Consider the following 22930-nt stretch of genomic DNA (forward strand, 5'->3'; position numbering starts at 1 on the left):
TGGGACAATGTCAGAATCATACTGAAACATAGACAACTCAAAAATTAGACGGTTTCAATATCTGTGAACTATTTATGTAATTAGTGAGATGTATTGATTATTATATTTCTGGTTCTAAATGAGATATAAATAATCTGTGTCACAGATTTATAGATTATTTTGTTGATTTTTCTGTAGCAGCACTATTGCTCTGAATCCCTTTTCTGTTAAGTTTATAGTTGGACATTTTATGATATAGAAAACAGTGTTATTTAGTATTTTGGAGATTTCTTTCTAAATATTTTTAGTATGCGTATATTTCAATGTATACTTAGAGTGGGCTTAATTCACAGAACATTAAAAAAAGTTGATGGGGCATAGGCTAGTTCTTCATTAGAGAGCCACAGACTATGTTTATGACAACACTAATTCTGCTCCTTTTTTTTTCCCCAAGGCAGGGTCTTTTTGTAGCCCCAGCTTGCCTGGAACATGTTATTTGTAGACCAGGCTTGGCCTTGGTCTCACAGAGATCTGCCTACCTCTACCTCTGCCTCCCGAGTGCTGGGATTAAAGGCATTTGCCACTATGCCTGGCTTTTTCATGATTTTTTTAAAAAATAATCTTTCTATGGCAGATTTTATTTTTATACAATTTTTTAATAATTTTTGTAACTCTGTGTTATCTTACCAGCTACCAGATATGTAATTTTGGAATTAATTCTTATAACTTTATACCTAAATGTATAAAATTTAGAGCCAGTTTTATATGAATTTTTTAAAAAATTAAAGGAAAATTTTTGTTTCACACAGTCAAATTTTATAACTGGAAGTGTCAGGAAGAGTTTTAAGCACTCAATCTAACTATCATTCATGGTTGTATTTAGAGTAAATAAAATCATTTCACTGTGGTGGGAAGACAACAGTTAGATCTAGCTTTGGTTATTTTCTCACCAGCTAGTAAAATGTGGTTTGGAATCTTATGCAATAGAATATTCTATTGAATTATTACTGTTTTTATGTTAAACTTGAATAAAATCTAAACTCTAGTATTCTAGCTACAATATTAAGGATTAATGTACTAATTGTTTTAACTATGATATGCTTTCTCCAAAATATGATAAAAAGCTATTTTCAAAAGTCTTTATAACTGGGTTTGAAGTTATCCTTTGGTATATAGGAAAATAGCTGTTAGTTTAGGGTATAAGTTTTAGATCAATTAATTTTAGACTCTACTCTGTGTGGTTTAGCCTTTCTAAATTGGGTTTTATATATGGCTTTCACATACAATGTCCAGCATTTATTAAAGTGTTAGGTTTGCATTGCAATTTTTAAAGTTTATGAGCTACTTCTTGTATTTACCAAACTGCTATTCCTTAGTAAAATTAGCACACTGTGGACTCTTCATTGTGATGCTGCACCAGAGCTTGTAGCTCAGTGGTAATATTTTACAAAAGCCCAAATGAAGCAATGCTAATGGAATTTAAATGCTGTATAATATAGTACTAAACTCATACAGTTTCAGAAGTGTGGTAACCGGCATGTATATATGTACCTTTTAGAAAGAATCTTCAAGAGGGAGACATAGAGACAAGGAAGACATAAAAATTGTTAAGGAGAGAACACCAGAAAGTGAAGAAGAAAATGTAGAATGGGAAACTAACAGAGATGGTGAGTTTGAAAACCTTCACTTTGCTAATCCAATCCTGATTATTTACTGGCCTATGGGGGCTTTGAGACTCCTTTCAATTCTGTACTTTGTTTCAGAATTGTCATATTGATTGGAACTGAGTGACCAGGCAAAAATGGGTCTGGATTAGCAGTGCAGAGGTAGAAAAGGCAGTTTGTGCTGCCTGTTTCCCCTTCCCCATCCTCCTCATCACCCCCAAAAGCTTTATTTGATCCTTTGGAATTTTATTCCGTTTGTAAATTTTTAAATTCCTCAGTACTGTGTTTTAAAAATATTAAATCTAAACTTGGGCTTTTAACATAAATATTAGAAAGGAGATTGTTAAGTTTTAAATACCTGGGAAAGTTTTTTTAATTAAATGTTTTTTATTTTTGAGAATTTTATACATGAATATAGTATTTATTTCCATCCCTCCCAGTACCCCTCCAGCTCCTCCTGTGCCACCTCTCCCTCCCAATTACTTGTCATCTTTTTTGATTATTATTGTTACATATACATACATATGTTTATATATGTGTGTGTATATATGTAAAATGCATTGAGTCCATTTAATGGTGCTTATGTGTTCCTGTGTTTAGGACTGCCCCTTGGGATTAGATAACCTCACAGGGAGCTAGCCCTTAGAGAAAACTGATTCTCCATCCTTCAGCATCCATTGATTGCCTGCAGCTCTTCATCTTGAGGTGGGATCCTATGGAATTTCCCCTATCCACCTTGACATGTCAACTGGTTTTGTCAGTATGCAGATCTTGTTAGACTACCATACTGTGGAGATGTCATTTGTGTAGCTTCCCTATCACACCTAGAATACATTAACTAGCAGCAGGTGTCTTATCCTTCTGGCCATTACATTCTTTCTGCCCTCTCTTCTGTGATGTTCTCAAAGCCTCAGGTGTAGAGATTGCATTGTAGAGGTGTCACTTAGGACTGAGCACCTCACAGTGTCTTATTTATTCTCTGCGTTTGACCAGTTGTAGAACTTTGTAATAGTTTTCATTTGTTGCAAAAAGAAGCTTCTTTGATGAGTGGTGAGAGGTGTACTTGTCTTTAAATAGAAGGACAAGTATTCAGAATATAGTAAATTATTTTGGCTTAGGGAGGTGACAGAAGTAGGTTTTTCTCTAGGGTCTGTGACCTCTCCAGCCATGTGTACTTGGCTATGTTTACATTACCACCCTTGAATCCTCTTCCATTGATCGGGCCTTAAGTCCAATTAGATAACTGTTGATTACTCCCAAGACAAAAGTGCCACAGCTGCATCAATAGAAAGAATTACTGGGCCTGTCATTGTTGTGGTTTGTAGGCTTTACAGTTGGGTAGGATTATTGATTGATTTTCTCCTTTGGCAGTTTTCATAGTATCTTCTGATACTGTGGGAGCTAGTCTTCAGGGAAGAGAGGCTTCCAGGTCAATCCAGCTCAATTGCTTCAAGTCCTATATCTGCAGTATGCTGTATCTTCAGCAATAGGGTCTTATCTTCAAGTTCTAGGAGTCAATCAGGAGCTGTGGCAATAGCCTGTATTATTTTGAGAGTCTCTTGGACTGCCCCGACCAACAACTCAAAGGGAGGTTTTCCCTTGCTTGGCACTGTGATTTTTGTTATATAGCCTTTGGCTATATGTATGCACTCACATTTATATGTGTATTTTTTTAGTAGGCCTATTAAATACTACATTTGGGAAAATCATTTTCAGGAAACTGTTGACTTAAGTTTTCAGAAGAAATTAAAGTCAGATAATAATTCAATCCTGAAACTTACTTATGAAAATTAGCAAAGTCATCTTTGAGTCATTATCTTTCCACACTTTGAACATTCTCTCCTCTCTGCCTTTTTTGGTGTTCTGGCAAGTGAGCACTCTAACCTCATAGAGAAAAGAAAGTTAACATTTGTTCAGTGCATTGAGTTATACATGCTGGGCATTTTAATGCAATTTAGATCTTCATTTAATAGTTGACCTATTTATAGATGACAAAACTAAGGGGTTTAAGGATTCCAGTAACTTCAGGATAAGCTAGAAACAGAGATTAGAAAAGTACAATATACAGTCCTCTGTTACTGCAAGCAAACTTTTATTAGAACACAGTCATGCCCATTTAGTTGCATCTGCTTTTGAACCACAGCGGCTGAATGACAAGAATCAAGAACTTGCATACCTAAAGGAGTTGACTCTAGAATGATCTTTTAGGATGCACCTGGACTGAGACTCAAAAGTACCCAAATTGCCTCCCATAATTGGAATATCAGTGCTTATTAAGGAAATCTCTTCCTTTCTTGAAGAGTAGTGTCTATTAATTGTTTCTAAGAACAAATGGGAAATTTACTTATAATTGGGATTTTATAATGAAATCTAATGCCTCTTCTATAAAATAGCAAGAAAGGCTATAATGTCCTGTTGTAGTTGATTAATGAGTTAATATAGTGAATAATTTATTTTTCTTTTATTCTGTGGGCGAGACCGTCACACTGCTATATAAAGTTAATATATTTCCATTGAATCCTATTTGATTTCTGCCTGTTCCACTAGTTTGGTGCACTTAGATGTTCTCTTCTATATCTTTGATTTTCTTATGAGTGTTGTGTGGTTTGTGTGTGTGTGTCTCTGTCTCTGTGTGTATGTGCGTGTGTGTGTGTGTGTGTGTGTGTGTGTGTGTGCGCGCGCGCATGTTCCCTGTGTGAGTGTGGGTGTGCAGGTGCCATGGCATGCATGTAGAGGTCAAAAGACAGCTTCAGATGTCAATACTCGCTCTCTACCTTGTTTAAGACAGGCCTTCTTGTTCATTGTGGCATAATACCTCATGGGCTGTCCTGTTTGAACCTCCCACCTTGCCATAGGAGTTCTGGGATTATAGACACATGCCACCACATCTGACTTTACATAAGTTCTGGGGCTCTGAACTCGGGACGTAGTGCTTACACACCAAGCACTTTGCCCCCTGAGCCATCCCCCCAGGCCCTCTTGTGTATCTTTCGCATCCCTTTTCTCTTCCTCTGTTAACTTTTAGCCTGCCTCTTGCTTATCTATACCTGGTATCAGTGCTTTTTTACCTGATGACAGTACTCTGTCTTACCACTACTCAAAACTGCTTTTCACGATCACTAATAACCTTTGCTGGGATGAGCAAATGGAGATGTGCTTATCTCTATTGCACTTGAACTTTCTGCAACATCTGACATCTCAGAGCTCTGATATTGAAAAACACTTTTTTTCTGGCTTTTATTACATACTTTTTAGGTGCCCATCTTCCTTTTCAAGCCATTCAGTCTTAAACAGAGGCTCCTGTAGTTTGTTTCTGAATTGGTGATGTGTTAGGCATTGCTATTGACTATCTTATCAGAAAAATCTTGTGCTTTTATTGCAAGGGCTTTTAGTAAAGGAATTTTTAAAGATGAGGGTATTACTTTTCTGTTGCTGTGATAGAAACATCATGACCAAGGGAACTTATAAAAGGAAGAGTTTACTTAGCTTATGGTTCCAAAGGGGCAAGAGTCCATCATGGCAGGAGGTATGACAGCAAAGGTAGCTAGAGTAGGAGCAGAAGCTATATGCTCACATCTTCAGGCAAACACAGGAAGCAGTGAGTGATTGGAGATCTGACACTCTCTAAGCCTGCTCCCAGTAATGTGCTTCCTCCAGCATGGCCACACCTTCAAAGACCTCCCAAAACAGTGCCACCAACTGGGGACAGCATGTCCAAATACTGGGAGCGTACAGGGGACATTCTCATTCAAACCACCACAATGAGTATAACTATCTTTCATAGTATATTTACATATAGAGGATCACATAATGGTTTCTTACATTTTTCTGTGATTGAAACTCTTGAGTTTTGATTATTTTGTACCTATTTAATTTTTTTATTTTGTTTTGTTTTGTTTTTTTGAGACAGGGTCTCCCTGTAGCCCCAGCTGTCCTGAAACTCACTATGTAGGCCAGGCTGGACTTGAACTCACAGAGATGATCCGCCTGCCTCTGCCTCCTAAGTGCTGGGACTACAGGCATGTGCCACCATACTGGGCTACCTCTTTAATTTAAAAATAGCTGTTAGCTGGGCGTGGTGGCACACTCCTTTAATCCTAGTACTTGGGAGACAGAGGCAGGCGGATCTCTGTGAGGTTGAGGCCAGGCTGGTCTACATAGCAAGTTCCAGTCCAGCTGGAGCTACTGGGAGACCCTGTCTCAAAAAGACCTGAAAAAAAAAAAAATTTTGAAACAAGCTGGGTGTGGTGGTGTAGGACCCTGACTCGTCTAACTGCTTCTTTCCGCTTCTGTAATCTGCTTGGCTTAAGACAGCACTAACTCCATTTTGACTAGCTGTTCCAGGCAAGCCTGGGCATGCCCAGGCATGTTGTTCTTCTGACCTCCGCAGCATTGCATGACACAGGTGCACTCACGTACATGCAGGCAATACACTCATACACATAAAATTAAAATAATAAAATATTTAAAAATTGCTGTTAAAGACTTGGGAAATGGAGATGGAGATAGGATCATCATGAGTTCAAGGCCAGCCTGGGCTATAGAGTGAGACTATGTTTTATAACCAACAATAAAACAGAGATATATGGTGATTGAATGAGATTGTCCCCTATAGGCGTTAACTGTTTGAACACTTGTTCAGTTGGTGGTGTTGTTTAGGAAAGGTCGTGGAACCTTCAAGAGGTAAGAGGTCTTGCTGGAGGAAATATGTCACTGGGGGTGAACTTTGAGAGTTCATAGCCTTGCCCCACTTTCTCTCTCTCTCTCTCTCTGTCTCTCTGTCTCTCTGTCTCTCTCTCTGTCTCTCTCTGCTTCCTGTATGTGCTTGAAGATGTGAGTGCTCAGCTTTCTGCTCCAGCTGCCTCCTGCCATGCCTCTCTACCATGATGGACTCTTGCCCTTCTGGAACCCTAAGCTAAATAAACTCTTCCTTTTAAAGTTCCCTTGGTCATGGTGTTTCTATCACGGCAACAGAAAAGTGACTAATACTCAGCACAAGCCCCTTACCCCTCACTGCCCTTCAAACCCATTCAAAATGCCACCTAGCCCACAGGACAGATGATGCAGATGAGAGTGTTCTGAAGATAAGCAGTGCCACATGGCTGAACTGAACAGTTCTAAGTGTGGGCTGTGTGTAGGGTACTACTGACACACTGGAAAGGTTTTTTTTTAATTTATTATTTTTATTTTATGTGTATGCATGTATTGCCTGCGTGTAGGTAAGTGCACCCGAGTCATGCAATGCCTGCAGAGAACAGAAGAGGCTGTCGGATCCCCTGGAACTGGAGTTATGGACAGTTGTTAGCTGCCATGTGGGTGCTGGGATTCAAACCTGGGTCTTCTGCAAGAACAACCAGTGTTCTTAACCACTGAGCCATCTCTCCAGCCCAATGTTTTAATGTTTTTGAATGCCACTTTCATGTCTGACTTAATAGAGTACAGCTTACTTTCCATTTCTTCTTTGTATTGAGTCTATTAAGGATGTGACATCTGGAAAACTGTGGTCTCATGAGGGAATTAGTAAAACAGGAATAATGTCTATATAGAAATGGTTTTGATCTTGTGGAATACTTAAAATTGTCCAAGGAAGCTACTAGCAATCATTGACTTAGGTTTGAGAACGTCATAAATACAGCAATAGCTTCTAAGACTTTTTACCTGGCTATCTGTTTTTCTTTGTACATGAAATTATGCCCTCAGGGACTCATTAACTTATATGTTAATGACTCTGGAATCTGGAACTATCATCTGAGCTCCAGATTGAGAGATTTGGCATTCATCAGGTAGGCATCTCCATCTGAGTTCCATGTCCTCAGAGTACTGCTTTCCTGCTAGGTTCCTAGGAAGTCTGAACATATCACTAACATTTCTGCCTTTCAAGACCATCTCTTTCTTTAGTTTATGAATCTAATTTTTATGGTACATGTTCATTGCCTGTGAGTATAGTTTACTGAAATAGCCTCCTAATTCCATCCTTCGCTTAATGTCCTGTCTCTTGGTTCACTCTCCACTCTAAAGCTAGAATGATCTTTAGAAGCTTTTTTAAAGTTAAGTATAAGTCTAAGTGGAGTCTGTAGAATCTTTTATCATGTATGTATGCATTGCTTCTTTTGCTAACTGAATGTATGAGATCTATCATAAACTTTATTATTCATGATTGTAATTACAATTAATTCCTACTGCTATATAACATTTGATTGTATGAACACACCATAACTTATCCAACTACTGCTGTGAACAGTTGAGTCATTTTCAGTTTGGGGCTATTAGGAACAAGGTGATACTACTAAACTAAACGAGTCTTAAAGCAAATGCATATCTGTTTCTCTTGAGTTTGTGTGTATTTGTCTCTGGTATAGATGATGCCAGATTAAAACATTGTTGGACTAATTACTCATGTAGATTATTTCATCTTAGCCATGATGTGATATCTCATTATGGTTTTGTACTTAATAAAATTGAAAACTTTTCACATATTTATTGATCATTATATAACCCATTTTGTCTACTGTCTATTCAAAACTTTTTTACCTATTGCTTATTGTGTTAGCTATTTCTCTTTATAGGAATTCTGGATATGAGACTTTGTGACATTATGTATTACACCTGTTTCTTACCCTCTCCCTCCCACTCTACTTTTCAACTTTGAATCCTACAGTAATCTTTGAGTCCTACAGTATTCGTCAGTACATTTTACTCCATTACTTAAAATTCTCCAATATCAATTTTCTTTAGGACAGTACGAATTCTTACCATGCCTACAAGTTTTCATTATCCTCTTGCTTCTGTATTTCCAGCCCTCAGACCAAATCTGGTTTGTGATTTTTGTTGTGTTTTTTCCTTCTTGTTTTCTTATGATTCCCTTACTCATCATTTGGAGTAACAAAATGAACATATCATTGCAGTAGAAACTATATGAAATTACTTTGGTAATCTTAGAGACAGGTTCATTGTCCTAAAATAAAGTTTAAAACTCCAAAGTAACAAAAGATATAGTTACAAAAGAATAAAAAAAAAAAAAGTTGTATAAATAGATGTAGAAATTAAAAATAGATGATATACCAGAAAAAATACTTGACATGTATAGGTATTATTAATGACACTATATGCTTATATAGTGAACTGTCACTGATGTTTAAGAAAAAGATAGTCCAATTTTAAAAACTCATCAAAAAATATTGAATGAAGCCAAGTGTGGTGACACACGCCTTCAGTCTCAGTACTTGGATGCAGATGCAAGTAGATCTCTGTGAGACTGGGACCAACCTGGTCTACATAGTGAGTTCCAGGCCAGCTGAGGTTACAGATATACTCTGTCTCAAAACAAAACAAAAGCTAAGAATGGAAATGGCCAATAAGTGTTCAACCTTACTGAAGGGAAAGGCTCTTCAAAGCAAAGACAGAATTTTCCATCCATAAGTTTGGCAGAAATGAAGACTGGTGTTTTTTAAGTGGTATTTTACATTGATATACTTGTTTGGGGGTTCAGTTTGGCCATAGTGAAAACAGAAATTAGATTCACTGATTCCAACCAAGGAATTTGAGAAATTTGTCATAGAGAAATATTTGTACTTATGATCCAAGGCTAGTATCACTGAAGCCCCAATTATAGCAGCAAAATATTAAAAACAAACCCCATGTCTATCAGAAGGAAACAGTCAAGTGAGTCATGGCATATTCATCTAATGAAATGCTTTGCAGATGTCAAAATGTAGATGATTAAGTTCGGTGTGTGACATGGAAAGATTTTTCTTATAGGGCAGTGTTTGTAGTTTTGTTTCCATTATTGGGTTTTTTGTTTGTTTGTTTGTTTCTTAGTTTTGATACAAAATCTCCCTCTAATTCAGGCTGATTTCACACTTGGAATCCTTCTGCCTCGGCCTTCCTAGTGCTGTGATGACAGATGTGAGCCACAATACTTGGCAGTTCATTGCTTTAATGAACAAGCTCTAAGGTTCATTTTGTATGCTGCAACACTAAATTCTTACCCATGCTGACACTGGTGAAGATGGCCTCTGGAGGAATATGCAGGGACTTTCAGATTTCACCCTGTACTCAGTTTTCTTAAGACTTTAAATGAGAATGTGTCATAAATAAATCAAAAAGAAGTTCTCAAACATTTATCATCTTTAATCCTTATATAAGACTTTATAGGGTTTTTTTTCAGATGGTAAAGTACTAGAAATAAAATTGTTAGATTAAAGAGTGTGAATGTTAAGGGATGGAGAGATGGCTCAGCTGTTAAGAGCACTGACTGCTCTTACAGAGGACCCAGGTTGAATCCCAGTACATCCATGGCGGCTAACAATTGTCTGTAACTCCAGTTCCAGGAAATTCGATGTCTTCTTCTGACCTCTGCAGGCACTGCACAACATGGGTGCACTTACACACATGCAGGCAGTACACTCATTCACATAAAATGAAAATAATAAATAAATATTTTTTAAAAAAGAGGATGAATGTTAAGACATCATATTAGCAAGTTATTTTTCAGGATGTGCTAGTTTACATTGCTACCACTAAGAATCTCTAAGAAACTCTACTTAGGGACTGGAGAGATGGCTTAGCAGTTAAGAACACTGACTGTTCTTGCAGAAGACCCAGTTTGAATCCCAGCACTCACATGGCAGCTAACAACTATACGTAACTCCAGTTCCAGGGGATCCACAGCCTCTTCTGTCCTCTGAAGGCTTTGCATGACACGGGTGCCCTTACTTACATGCCAGCAGTAAATGCATACACATAAAATAAAAATAATAAAATATTTTTTAAAAAGTCTACTTTTATAAAGAACGTCATCCTTTCCTTAATTTGACTATATTTTTATTACATATTTTAATTTTTTTTCTGCCTTGCTAAATATACCACTGACATTTTAATCAATAGTATTCCAGTGACTTAGAAGCATTCTCTAACATGATGAGTAATCACGTTAGTCATACAGGTAATAAACATACAATTACCAACTCTGCCCCCAAGCATAAATGGACAGTTGGCATTGTAGTACATTTGAACTGTACATAGAAAACATACCTATTTTCTTGTGTTTTTAAGTGGAACTATGTTTAGTATTTTTAAAGTTTTTTTCTTTACCCCTGAATGAGAAATGGCCTAAAGTGCTAACAGAATAGCATGAAAAATCACCTCAGCTTGTGGTCAAGTTCATCGTGGTCAAGGGTTAGGATGGAAGTTAGTGTATTTCTTCCTCTAGGCTTCTTGGCATTCTTAGCACTTGAGGGTGTGGCCTTGAGTTACCAGTGCCAATAGCTCCTGAGAAATTCTGGGTACTGTAGCCAAAGATCTTACACCACCCTTCTTCTTTTTCTTTCTTTCTTTCTTTCTTTCTTTCTTTCTTTCTTTCTTTCTTTCTTTCTTTCTTTCTTTCTTTCTCTCTTTCTTTCTTTCTCTTTCTTTCTTTCTTCATCCATCCATCATCCATCTATCTATCTATCTATCTATCTATCTATCTATCTACGTTCTCCCTGTAGCCCCAGCTGACCTGGAACTCACTATGTAGACCAGGCTGGCCTCAAACTCACAGAGATCCACCTACCTCTGCCTCTGCCTCCCAAGTGCTGGGATTAAAGGCATGCACCACCACGCCCGGCTTTTTTCTTTCTTTTTAAATAAACCAACCCTCATATCAGTTTCAAGAGATTGGACTTGGAAAGATCGCATCAGTTCCTTTGAAAGGGATGGCTGGTTCTTTTCTAAAGTGATATTTCAAGTCAATTAGAGTGAAAAATGCTAGACATCAGTAGTGAGAACACATTAGTGTTAAAATTAGTTAACTTTAGTTTTGGATGTTCTAATTACTTTTCAATTGCTGTGACAAAACACTGACCAATACCAACTCAGGGAGGAAAGGGTTTATTTGTCTTAAATCTCCCAGGTCACAGTTCATTACTTAGGGAGCCCAAGGTAGGAACTCAGGGCAGGAACCTGGGGGCAGGAACCTGGAGGCAGGAGCTGGAGCACAGGCTATAAAGGAACCCAGCTTACTGGCTTGCTCCCCTGACCCCTGCTCAGCCTACTTTCTTATACAACACAGGACAACTTGCCCAGGGGTGGCACCATCCACAGTGGGCTGGGCCCTCCTACATCAAGAAAATGCTCCACAGACATGGCCACAGGCCAGTCCAATGGAGGCAAGTCCCCAGTTGAGGCTCCCTCAACCCATGTTTGTCAAGTTGGCAACTAAAGCTATTCTGTACAGATGTAAATTAGTTGTCTCACAATAAAAATGAAAAAAAATTACAGAAGTAATGTTCCACACCTAATAGTTTAACTTTAGTTAAAAATCGAAGTCAAGGGCTGGAGAGATGGTTCAGTGGTTAGGAGCACTGGTTCTTGCAGAAGACCCAGGTTCAAATCCCAGAACCCACATGGTGGCTTAAAACTGTCCGTAACTCCTGTTTCAGGGGATCTAACGCCTTCTTCTGACCTCTGTGGGCACTGCATGACACAGGTGCACTTACATAACATGTAGGCATAACGTATATACACATAAAAAAATAAAATTTTTTGTAAAAAAAAGTGAAAGTTGCCAGGCGTGGTGGTGCATGCCTTTAATCCCAGCACTCGGGAGGCAGAGGCAGGCAGATCTCTTGTGAGTTCAAGGCCAGCCTGGTCTACATAGTGAGTTCCAGGACAGCTGGGGCTACAGGGAGACCCTGACTCAAAAAGACCAAAAAAAAAGTAAAAGTCAAAGATATCGGCACATCTTATCCTGCATGAGATATAGAAGGCTTTGGCATTTTGAATATGTAGCTAATGCCATGTGTGGTGGGTCACACTTTTAATCCAAGCAGCACTCAGAGACAGACAGATCTCTGAGAGTTCCCTGGTCTACACAGTGAATTCCAGGCCAGCTGGGGCTACAGTTGTCTCCAAAAATCAAAAGAAAAAGAAATGAAGTATATTATTCTATTTAAAGAATATTGTCCTGAAATTTATATAAACGTTATTTGAAAATTTTATATACATATAATAAAGTCTAACAAACAATGGAATTTTTATTTTAAAGATTCTGACAATGGAGATATTAATTATGATTATGTTCATGAGTTATCGCTGGAAATGAAGCGGCAAAAAATACAGAGAGAATTAATGAAGCTAGAACAAGAAAATATGGATAAGAGAGAAGAGATTATTATTCAAAAGGAGGTATGTTATTTTAGTGTATATGTTTTTAATGTTAACATAGGTATTGATCAAAAAAATCAGCTACTTGCTGCATCTTAAATCATACTAGGATGGTGATATGTTGATTAGCTCCCTGTGTATCAGCTGCACCATAAAAGATTAATCATTTAAGTAACAAATGTTTATGCTGTTGAATAGAATTGATGCTCAATTGCTTGTAATCAACAGCCTGATAAAATGAGTTCTACATTATGTTTCAGAGCCATAGGATTTCTAGATTGCCCTGTTTACCCTTTCTAAAGTATAGAGACAGAATTTGTTTGGAAATAGTTTTCTATTTTTCTGAGGAGATCTTTAAATTTGATAACTTATTTTATTTATTTATTTTTTCTTTTTGAGACAGGGTTTCCATATAACCTCAGCTGAACTCACTGTGTAGCCCAGGCAACACTTGATCTCACAGAAATCTACTGCTTCTGGGGATTAAAGGCTTATACCACCACACCTGGCTCATAGGTTTAATTTGCTGTGTTTTGTTTTGTTTTGTTTTGTTTTGTTTGGGACAGAGTACCCCTGTGACTCCAGCTGGCTTGGAACTCTCCATGTAGAGCAGAGATCCACCTACCTCTGCCTCCTGAGTGCTACTGGGTTTAAAGGCCCAGCTAATAATTTACTTTTTTTGGTCTTTTTGAGACAGGGTCTCTCTGTAGCCCCAGCTGTTCTGGAACTTACTATGTAGACCAAGCTGGCCTTGAACTCACAGAGATCCGCCTGTCTCTGCCTCCCAAGTGCTGGGGTTAAAGGTGTGCGCCATCACCCCAGCCTGTATTTTATTATTTTTATGTGTATGAGTGTTATGCCTGTATGTAGGTAAGTGCACCCGTGTCGTGAAAAGCCCGCGGAGGACAGAAGAGGCAGTCGGATCCTCTGGAACTGGAGTTACGAACAGTTGTTAGCTGCCATGTGGGTGTTGGGATTCGAACCTGGGTCTTCTGCAAGAATAGTCAGTGTTCTTAACCTCTGACTCATCTCTCCAGCTCCTAATTTGCTTTCTTGATGCTAGTGTATGTTAGGATAGTTTAATTCACATATCGGTTAAAAGCATGGGTTCAGGAATTGGACTGATGTCACTAGATGGTGATTATGATAGCACTTAATTTTTAGTTTGAGGCTTTTTTGGTTTTGTTGTTTATTTTTTTGAAACAGGATCTCACTGTGTAACCTTGGCTGGCCTAGAACTCACTATGTAGACCAGGTGGGCCTCAATTGACCTGCCTCTGCCTTGTAAATTCTGGGATTAAAGGCATATGCAATCACACCTAACCAGTCCGAGGGTTTTTAAAATAACTTTCAGGTACGTACTTTTTTGTGAGTTTTTTAATTGACCTGAATTACTTTGATAGGTTTCACCAGAAGTGGTTAGATCAAAATTGTCTCCATCACCATCTCTAAGAAAGTCCAGTAAGTCTCCAAAGCACAAATCAAGCCCCAAGTCATCTTCAACTAGCAAGAAAGAAAGGAAGCCTGCTGTCATGCCTTCTCCCCTGTTGGACCAGCAGAGGTCAGTAGGAGTGGATAGTACCCACCTGGCAAATCTGTTTGGGGTGTTGCTAAAATAATACTTCATTATAGAAGGTAATTCTTACGAATTCGAGAACTTTTTTTAATTAATGTTATAGAGAACAATGAAACAAATATCTGTCACTTCAGAGCTTTCTAACTCTGAAAGCTTCAGAATTTCTAAATTCTTTCTGGAATTTTGTGTGATATGTGTGGTTATAATTTCTTCAGTATGTATCATTTTACAAAAAAAATATTTTTATCTATTGAATTGGAATACACATATATCCTGTAACTTTTGCCATCTGAGTCATCTCACCTGTCCTAATAAAGCTTTTTTTTTTTTAATGCAGTTTACATTGTCTAGAGTCTGTCAAATAGTCAACTGCTGTTTTGTTTGGGTGTTTGGTTTCTTTGTTTGGATGGTAGTGCTGGGGATTGAATCCTAGGCTGTGTGCATGCTTAGCAACTATCACTGAGCTACATCCTTAGCCCCCAGATAGCCAACTGTCAGTTTCATTGATGAATCATATAAACTACTAGAAAATGTATTAAATACATGGATTTGAATTTCAGTTAAAATTGAATAGGGTTTTTCAACCAATGCCAGTAAAATCACCTGAATTGACAGATCAACAAACCCTTTCAAACTCTTTGGTTTTTGTAGGCTATCATATTAAATAGACAGATGTCATTACTGGCAAATTAAGGCATACTTTTCTCTGAGAGATGGCTTTTTTAATATTCATTCTAAGATCTAGTATTACAGTATCCTGAGGTGTGTGATGTGGTGTGATTTATAATCTGTTTTGAATATCTGCACTTTTAACCTATTCAGCAAAGTTTTCTTTATAGACATTTTTGTCCAAAGAAATATGAAATATTATCAGAAGTTTCAGGATAGTTAGGGAGTGATCTAAAAATGATAAAAGTTGACAGTGCGCTCTATGCCTTAAACAAAAAGATTCAGTGCTACTAAAACAATAACCAATAGACTTTAAAATGTTGAAAGAGCTTGTCAGTTTCAGTTATGTAAAACCAATTTTAGTCCCTTCATTTGGAAAACAATGTAGTATAGCATAATTGTGTTTTCCAACTACATATTTTTTTAAAGTCATATAAAACTTACTACCTTAGTAAGTTTTTTTTTTTTTAAGGATGATTCTGGTTACAGTAATAGCTAAATCCCAAAGTACTACTGATTTAACACAGCAGCAGTTTATGTATTACTCAGGTAGAATTACAGTGGGTATTCCTGGGCTGCCTTGCAAGCAAAGACCTGAGTCTGATCCCCAGAAACCACATAAAAATCCCAGGAATGGTAGTGTGCACTTCTAATTCCCACACTGTATTGTGGAGACAGAGACAGGAAGATTCCAGTCTAGCCTAGTTGGTGAACTCCAGACATATAAGAGACACTGTCTCAAAAGAAGGAAGTGATTGTCATGGGATGACACTAAGGTTGCCCTCCAGCCTCTCCATGTACAAGCATGTGCACCTATGCACACATGCACAAACATAAGAAAAAAGAAAAATGAGTATTTTTTATTAATAGCTATTATCCTAAATATGACACCTTCTAACCATATGTATTAGTTACTTTTCTCTTGCTGTGATAGAAACACTGATCAAAGCAACTTAAAGAAGGAAGAGTTCATTTGAGCTTATGGTTCTAGGAGAATTACAGTCCGTTGTGATAGGGAGGCATGGCAGCAGAGGTGGCTTGAGGAGGAGCAGAAGCTAAGCTCTCACATCTTCAGCAGGCACAGAAAGCAAGAGAGCTATTTGAAAGCTGGCAGGCAGGGTTTAAGAATTGTCTAAGCCTGCCCCCCTCCAGCATAGCTACAGCTTCTAAGACCTCCCAAAGCAGTGCCACCAACTGGGGACAAAATGTCCAAATATTTGGTGCCTAAGGGGGACATTCTGATTTGAACCATCACACTATGTTTATATTTCCTTGAACTTTGAAGGAAATTCAAAGAATGAATGTGTGAAGGAAAGAACCGAATATTGCATTTACTTAGTCTGGCATAATGAGAGTCCTTGGAGAGTCATATCGGATGTATCTTCTGTCACTTCCACTAGCATTCCTTTGGCCACACATCTAATTTAGAGGAATGTACTATATAGATAGTATGGTTTGGCAGTGGCCAGGAGCAAAGATTAGTCACCATCCAGCTAGAATCTATGACATGCAGTGATGTGGAAATACACACCTTTCATCAAAGAGTCATCTACCATTTTCATCTTTAAAATTTTAGTGCAAATGGCAGGTGTTTAGTTTCTCTTTAAAGTAGGCAAATGTTTAGAAATAGAGACATTCATTGCTTTTCTTTCAGGCATATAAGAAGTTTGAGCCATCACATAAAAATAATATATTAAGGTTTGTGGCTGCCAGATTTGTTGGTAGAAGGCAAGGATAAAAACCAGATTTGGTCATCATATATTAGGAACTTCTTCCTTAAGTGGTCTTGCTAACCATAATAACATAGGGATAAGGATCATGAGAGCTGATTTTCTCATTGCTACCCATGAGTCACATGTTTTTATGCTTTAATTTGTTTATCTCTTACAGCAATTTTGAGGGCTATACTATCCATTGTAATCTTATTTCTAAGGAATCTTGGACTGGAATGCAAGGTTCTGAAATATGCTCTGTTGAAAACTCACTCCATATATGAAAAGGAGTTCCTTGAAAACTCCAAAGTATACTGAACACTCAGAGCAGATGACTTAGACAGAAGCGTGGGTACAGAAAACAGGAGCAAATTTAAATGTTAGAGTTATAAACTTAGTACATTTACAAGAATGTTGCATTGACAGGTTTGAGAACAATTGATCTTGAAAAAGATTTGTGTTGAAGACACTGGGGGGCAGTGTTCCAACTGGAAGTAACAGAATAAGGAAATAGTTAGGTATAAATATAAAATTAGAAGGAGCCACATGTGGTGGCACACGCCTTTAGTCCCAGCACTGGAGAGGCAGAGGCAGGTGGGTCTCTGTGAACTCAAGGCCCGCCTGGTCTACATCGTGAGTTCCAGGTCAGCTGGAGCTACAGGGAGACCCTTTCTCAAAAAAACCAAAAGTAAAATAAAAAAATAAAATAAATAAAATAATAAATAAAATTTAAAAAAATAAAATGAGTAGAATGGCTGTAACTTAAAAGCAGAATACTCAGTTTGAAGACAAGTTTGGCTAGAAGTATAGATGGGGCTGACAGATATTTAATCTGAGATACAAAAAGATGCAGAACTGTTTAATAACTAAGACACATGGGTTGTACAGAGGAGTGGGAAATAAAATAGAATTTCGGATTGAAATAGTTCATTGATTGCTAGTAAAAAAAATTTTTTTTGAGTACCTGAACTTGGTAAAGAAAAACCAACAAAAACTCCTGTCTTTGTCTTTCTCAAGAATAGCAGTAGGTGATGTGAAATACTAATCACTCTTCTTACTCTTAGAGAAAAGAATGTTGACATGAAAATGCAATTCAGTGAAGCCCTTGTTCCAGGTAGAAGGCGGGGTTAGCCAGTTTTATTTTAAAGTACCAAATAAAAGATAGTCTGGCTGAATTTCTTTTTGTTATAGACAGGTGCCTATACTTTGTCTATGTTCATTCCAGAGGAAATACTATGAAAGATGATTTTGTGTGTGTGTGTGTGTGTGTGTGTGTGTGTGTGTGTGAGAGAGAGAGAGAGAGAGAGAGAGAGAGAGAGAGAGAGAGAAAGAACTATTTTGCAGTGATGAAAAAAAGTGTATGGCTCCCTCTCATATGATTCATAAATACAATTTTTCTCTCATGCTGAAGGTTGTCTTTTCACTCTTTAACCGTATTTGTCTGTTTTTCCTTTGAATTCCATAGGTGTTGTCAAGATTTTCCTCCATGTTAAATTCTAGGAATCTTAAATTTTAGCTTTCATGTTTCAGTCTTTAATTCATTTTGAATTAATTTTTGTATATGACACCAGATCAAGGACCAACTTCATTTTTGTATGTGGATATCTAGGTTTAAATAACAAATAGCTACATAGAAAGGAAGAGACACAGAAAACATACTGAAATATGTCAATTTCATAGTAGTTGTGCTGACGTGTAGAGTTACAGATCATTTTTACTTTTTTATTTTGTTTCTTTTTGTGGGGGTCTTGCCCTGTAGTCCTAACTGACCAGGTCTTCTCTGTGTAGCACATGCTGGCCTTGAACTCAGAGCAGTACTATTTCGTCAGCCACCCAAGTGCTGTGATTACAGGCATGTATCATCACACCTGGTGACTTTTTTACATTTTCATCTACTTTTCTGTAGGATCTAAAAACGTAAACAGCTGTTTTATTTTACAGTATTATTTCCTTTCATGAAACTCTCTTCCACCATTCTTGTAGGAATGACATTTTTTGTGTGTGTCTTTCTGAGCCAGGGTCTTTTCTGTAGCTCCAGCAGTCCTGGAACTCGCTATGTAGACCAGCTGGTCTCAATCTCACAGAGATCAGCTTGCCTCTGCCTCCAGAGTGCTGGGCTTAAAGGCATGCAACACCATGCCTGGCAGAAGGACTTTTATTAAAGGACATAATCTGGAATAATGACTTTTAATTAACACAAGCAAATACTTGCTCTTGGGTTTGATATTGGGCATTTCCTTGGCAACTTCTGGTACTCCACCCAAAAAGGTACTGAATGCTTGCAGGTTTGTTTGAAAATTAACATAGCAAAGCCACCCTTTGGAAACTGGCTCTGGGAAGAATTCATGACCTTGGATGTGTGAGATACTAGGGATGGAAAGGTGAGATAAGGGTGGAACCTAATTTAAACTTTGTGCTTCCCTGAGGAGGCTGGAGAAACCTTTTGGAGTAAATATGTGAGTGTGGCTGGGATTAAAAGCATGAACTACCAGGTCCAGTTTTTGTTGCTGCTTTTTTAAAGCACATAAAAATTAATCTAGTTTGGATTCCAGAAATATTCAAGTCTCTAACAATAGCTTTGTTTACCCTCAGGAATTCAAAAAGCAACCAAAGTAAAAAGAAAGGGCCACGTACTCCTAGTCCTCCTCCACCTATTCTAGAAGATATTGCTCTGGGGAAAAAATACAAAGAAAAGTATAAAGTGAAAGATAGGATAGAAGAAAAGCCAAGAGATGCAAAGGACAGAGGACGGGATTTTGAAAGGCAGAGAGAAAAGAGAGACAAACCAAGGTAAGTTTGAACAGTATGTTTGTGAAATCCAGACTGACTTTGCAGAAGCTTTAGGATATGAGTGACTATTTTTATCATTTTCTACTGTGTGTATTATGCTTAATAGTTCTCACAATGAGTCATGAATTACCTATTAACATTAATTTTTAACTTATTTACTATAAACAAAAGCTTAATATCTTAACCATTTTATATGTGTTAACTCAGCAGCAGTGAGTGTTTGGACATTGATGTGAAACATAGAACTTCATTCTGCAGATCTGAGTCTGCTTTCATCAAACAGTATCTCCCTTTCTTCCCTCAGCTCTGGTTAGCTGTCATTCTACATCATGTTCCTGAGACTTTTACTGCATTAGGTACTTCATATAAATAGAGTAGTGCAGTATTTGACTTTGTGGCTGACATATTTTAAGTAGTATAATGTCCTTAGGGCTCATCCATATTGCAGTGTGGCAGAATTTTAAAATTCTTTTTAAAGACTGAATAGTATTTCATGTGAAATTCATACTTATACATTCCTCCATTGAAGAACATTGGTACTCACCTTTAGGCTATTTTAAATAGTACTACTATAATCATGATCCTACAAATACCTCTTCAAGACCCTTTTTACCCAGTATTGCTGAATCATATGATAATTGTATTTTAGGTTTTTGAAGAACTTCCATGCTGTTTTTCATAGCAGTTACAGCATTCAGGTTCTGAGTTTGTCCATATCTTTACCAACACCTATTTTACTGGTTTTTTTATTTGTTTGTCTTTTTTTTCAAAGTAGCCATTTTAATCAATTTGAGTTGCTATACTGTGATTTTCATTTCCATTTTTCTAATGATGTGAATGAGCATCTTTTTATGACAATTTGTGTATCCTCTTTAGAGAAGTATTTATGAGTCATTTGCTTATTTATTGGGTTATTGGGTTATTCTTGGGGTTAAGATGTAGGAGTTCCTTATGTATTCTGAAGTTACCTCTACATCAGATAAAATTTGAAGTAGGATTGTTTGTTTTTAGCAATTCTGCTTTTGTGCAATCTAGAATATTGACTTTTCAGAAGCATTGGAACATTAATGAATAGCTTTTTGTATTTTCAACTATATGTGTTAGGTTTAACTTATTTCCCAAATGAGTCATGATTTAATTTGTTCTCCCATTCTTTCTATTACTTTGTGGGGGAGGGGGGGCAGGGGAGGAGGGTGAGGCATATATGGAGGTCAGAGGACCTCTTTGTGGAATTGGTTCTCTCCTTTCACCTTTATGTGCATTCAGAGAATTGAACTCCAGTCATCAGCCTTGTGCTACAAGTGTTTTACCTGCCGAGCCATTTAGGCAGCCCTGTTCTTCCATTCTTACAGATTACCTTTGCATTGTGTTTATTGTATCTTTTGACAGACAATGTTATTCAGTTTGTCTCATTTGTCTATTTTTGCCTTTGTTAATTAGGCCTTTGCTATCATAGCTAAGAAATCATTGTCAAATCCAGTGTGTAAAAGTTTTCCACTATGTTTTCTTCTGAAGAGAGTTATATATAGGTATATAGATTACTATTATTTTTTTATTGCATTTAAAAGGTCATGCGGATATTTAGTTTTCCCTACACTTTTGTTGAAGTGGTTTTTTTTTCCTCTTTTAATTGATCTTGACACCCATGTAGAAGGTAATTTGACGAATTACTTCTAGACACTTAATACCATTGAACTATAAGGGTTTTTTTTATATGTGTATGGGCATGAAAAAGAGTCTACATGAGATACTACCTCATTCGTTAGAATGGTTCCTATAGGGCTGGAGAGATGGCAGTTAAGAGCACTGGCTGCTCTTGCAGAGGATCCAGATTTCAATCCCAGCACCCACATGGTGGCTAAAAACCATCTGTAACTCCAGTTCCAGGGAATCCAATGCCCTCTTCTGACCTCCCCTGGCATTGCACAACACGGGTGTTCTTACACACACACACACACACACACACACACACAAATAATAATAATAATAATAAAATATATATTTATTATGTTAATATAAATATAACAGTATTGCACCTTTAAAATATTTTATTTATTTTTTATTTTATGTATATGAGTGTATTACTTGCATGTGTGTAAGTATACCTGTGTTTGCCCACAGAAGTCAGAAGAGCATGTTGGATCCCCTGGAACTGGAGTTATGGATGGTTGTTAGCCACCATGTAGTGCTGGGAATCAAACCCAGGTCCTCTGCAAGAGCAGCCAGTTCTCTATAAACTGCTGAGCCATCTGTCCAACCTAGTATTGTACTTTTAAAATACAGCTTTCTTTGTATGTATTTTGAAACTGGAAGAGTAAAGCCCGCTTTTTCAAAATTATTTTGGCTGTTTGAGGTCCCCTAGGTTTCCATATTCATTTTAGGATGAAAAATTTTTCCTCTTTGCAAAAAAAGCCTTTGGAATTTTGATAGGCATTATTTGTAAATTGCTTTGGGTGGTGTGGATAACTTAATGAGTCTTTAATTCATAAGCACAGGTATCTTTCAAGTCATTTCTGATTCTGTTACTTTCTGTAATCAATCTTTTGCTGTCGCACTTAGATTTATTCCCAAGCAAATCAGTTTGGATGCTGCTGTAAATAAAATTGTCCTTAAATTTCCTTTTCATATTTGCTCACTGTAGTGTGTAGAAATGAGCTGATGTTTTGTTTTACTTATGCCACAACTTTACTAAACTCATTTATTCTAATAGGTTTTTGGTTTTGCAGATGCTAGTGTTTCCTATATATACTGTCATCTACAAACATAATTTTGGTTTTTTTTTTTCTTTCTAATGTTGATGACTTAATTTTTTTTCCTAATTGCTCTAAGATTTCACATGCTACATTAAATAAAAGGGATATCCTTGTCTCTTTATCTTAGAGAAAAATCTTTCAGTCTTTCTCCATTGAATAGGATATTAAATGGGCTTTTCATAAGTAGCTTGTTGAGTATTAAATGGTTTTGAATTTTGTTGGATTTTTTTTTGTGTCACTATGATGGTGTTTTCCTCCTTTTTCTTAATGTGGTAGATTGCATTGATCAGTTTCTAGGATGTTAAACCACCCTTTCATTCCAGGAATAAATTCTGTATGGTCATAGTGTGTATGTTTTTTTATTATTGTTGTTGTTCTTTTGTTTTTTGAGGCAACCCTTCCCCCAAAATATATAAAGTTGAAACTCAAAGTATATGGTAAATTTTAATTCACAATGCTGTAAAATTACAAAGAAGTGGCTTTTTTGTTTTGTTTTGTTTTGTTTTGTTTTGTTTATTAGAAGAAGCATTTCATTACAACGGCATTGACATACTCAATAACATTTTTCTGAGCTAGGGTACATCCCTTTCCTCATGTTCTGTACATTTCTAGGTTTACAGATGAATTATTACGCTTATATAA

At 37.2% G+C, this 22930-nt stretch overlaps 1 protein-coding gene across 4 annotated transcripts in view; it reads left to right on the top strand.

The window, feature by feature from the left end:
• Zc3h13 (zinc finger CCCH-type containing 13) overlaps positions 1-22930 on the top strand; it is a 97784-nt gene that overhangs the window by 28917 nt on the left and 45937 nt on the right. For 3 of the 4 annotated variants that reach the window (XM_008824394.3, XM_008824396.3, XM_008824395.3), the window contains exons 5-8: positions 1538-1646; positions 12670-12809; positions 14192-14349; positions 19338-19535. In XM_008824394.3, the coding sequence (XP_008822616.1) occupies positions 1538-1646; positions 12670-12809; positions 14192-14349; positions 19338-19535 (605 nt within the window). The remainder of the gene's footprint in view (positions 1-1537; positions 1647-12669; positions 12810-14191; positions 14350-19337; positions 19536-22930) is intronic. The other variant, XM_029559275.1, reaches the window with a different exon arrangement.

Source organism: Nannospalax galili, unplaced genomic scaffold (assembly GCF_000622305.1).
Source record: "Nannospalax galili isolate Female #2095 unplaced genomic scaffold, S.galili_v1.0 scaffold388, whole genome shotgun sequence".
NCBI lineage: Eukaryota > Metazoa > Chordata > Mammalia > Rodentia > Spalacidae > Nannospalax > Nannospalax galili.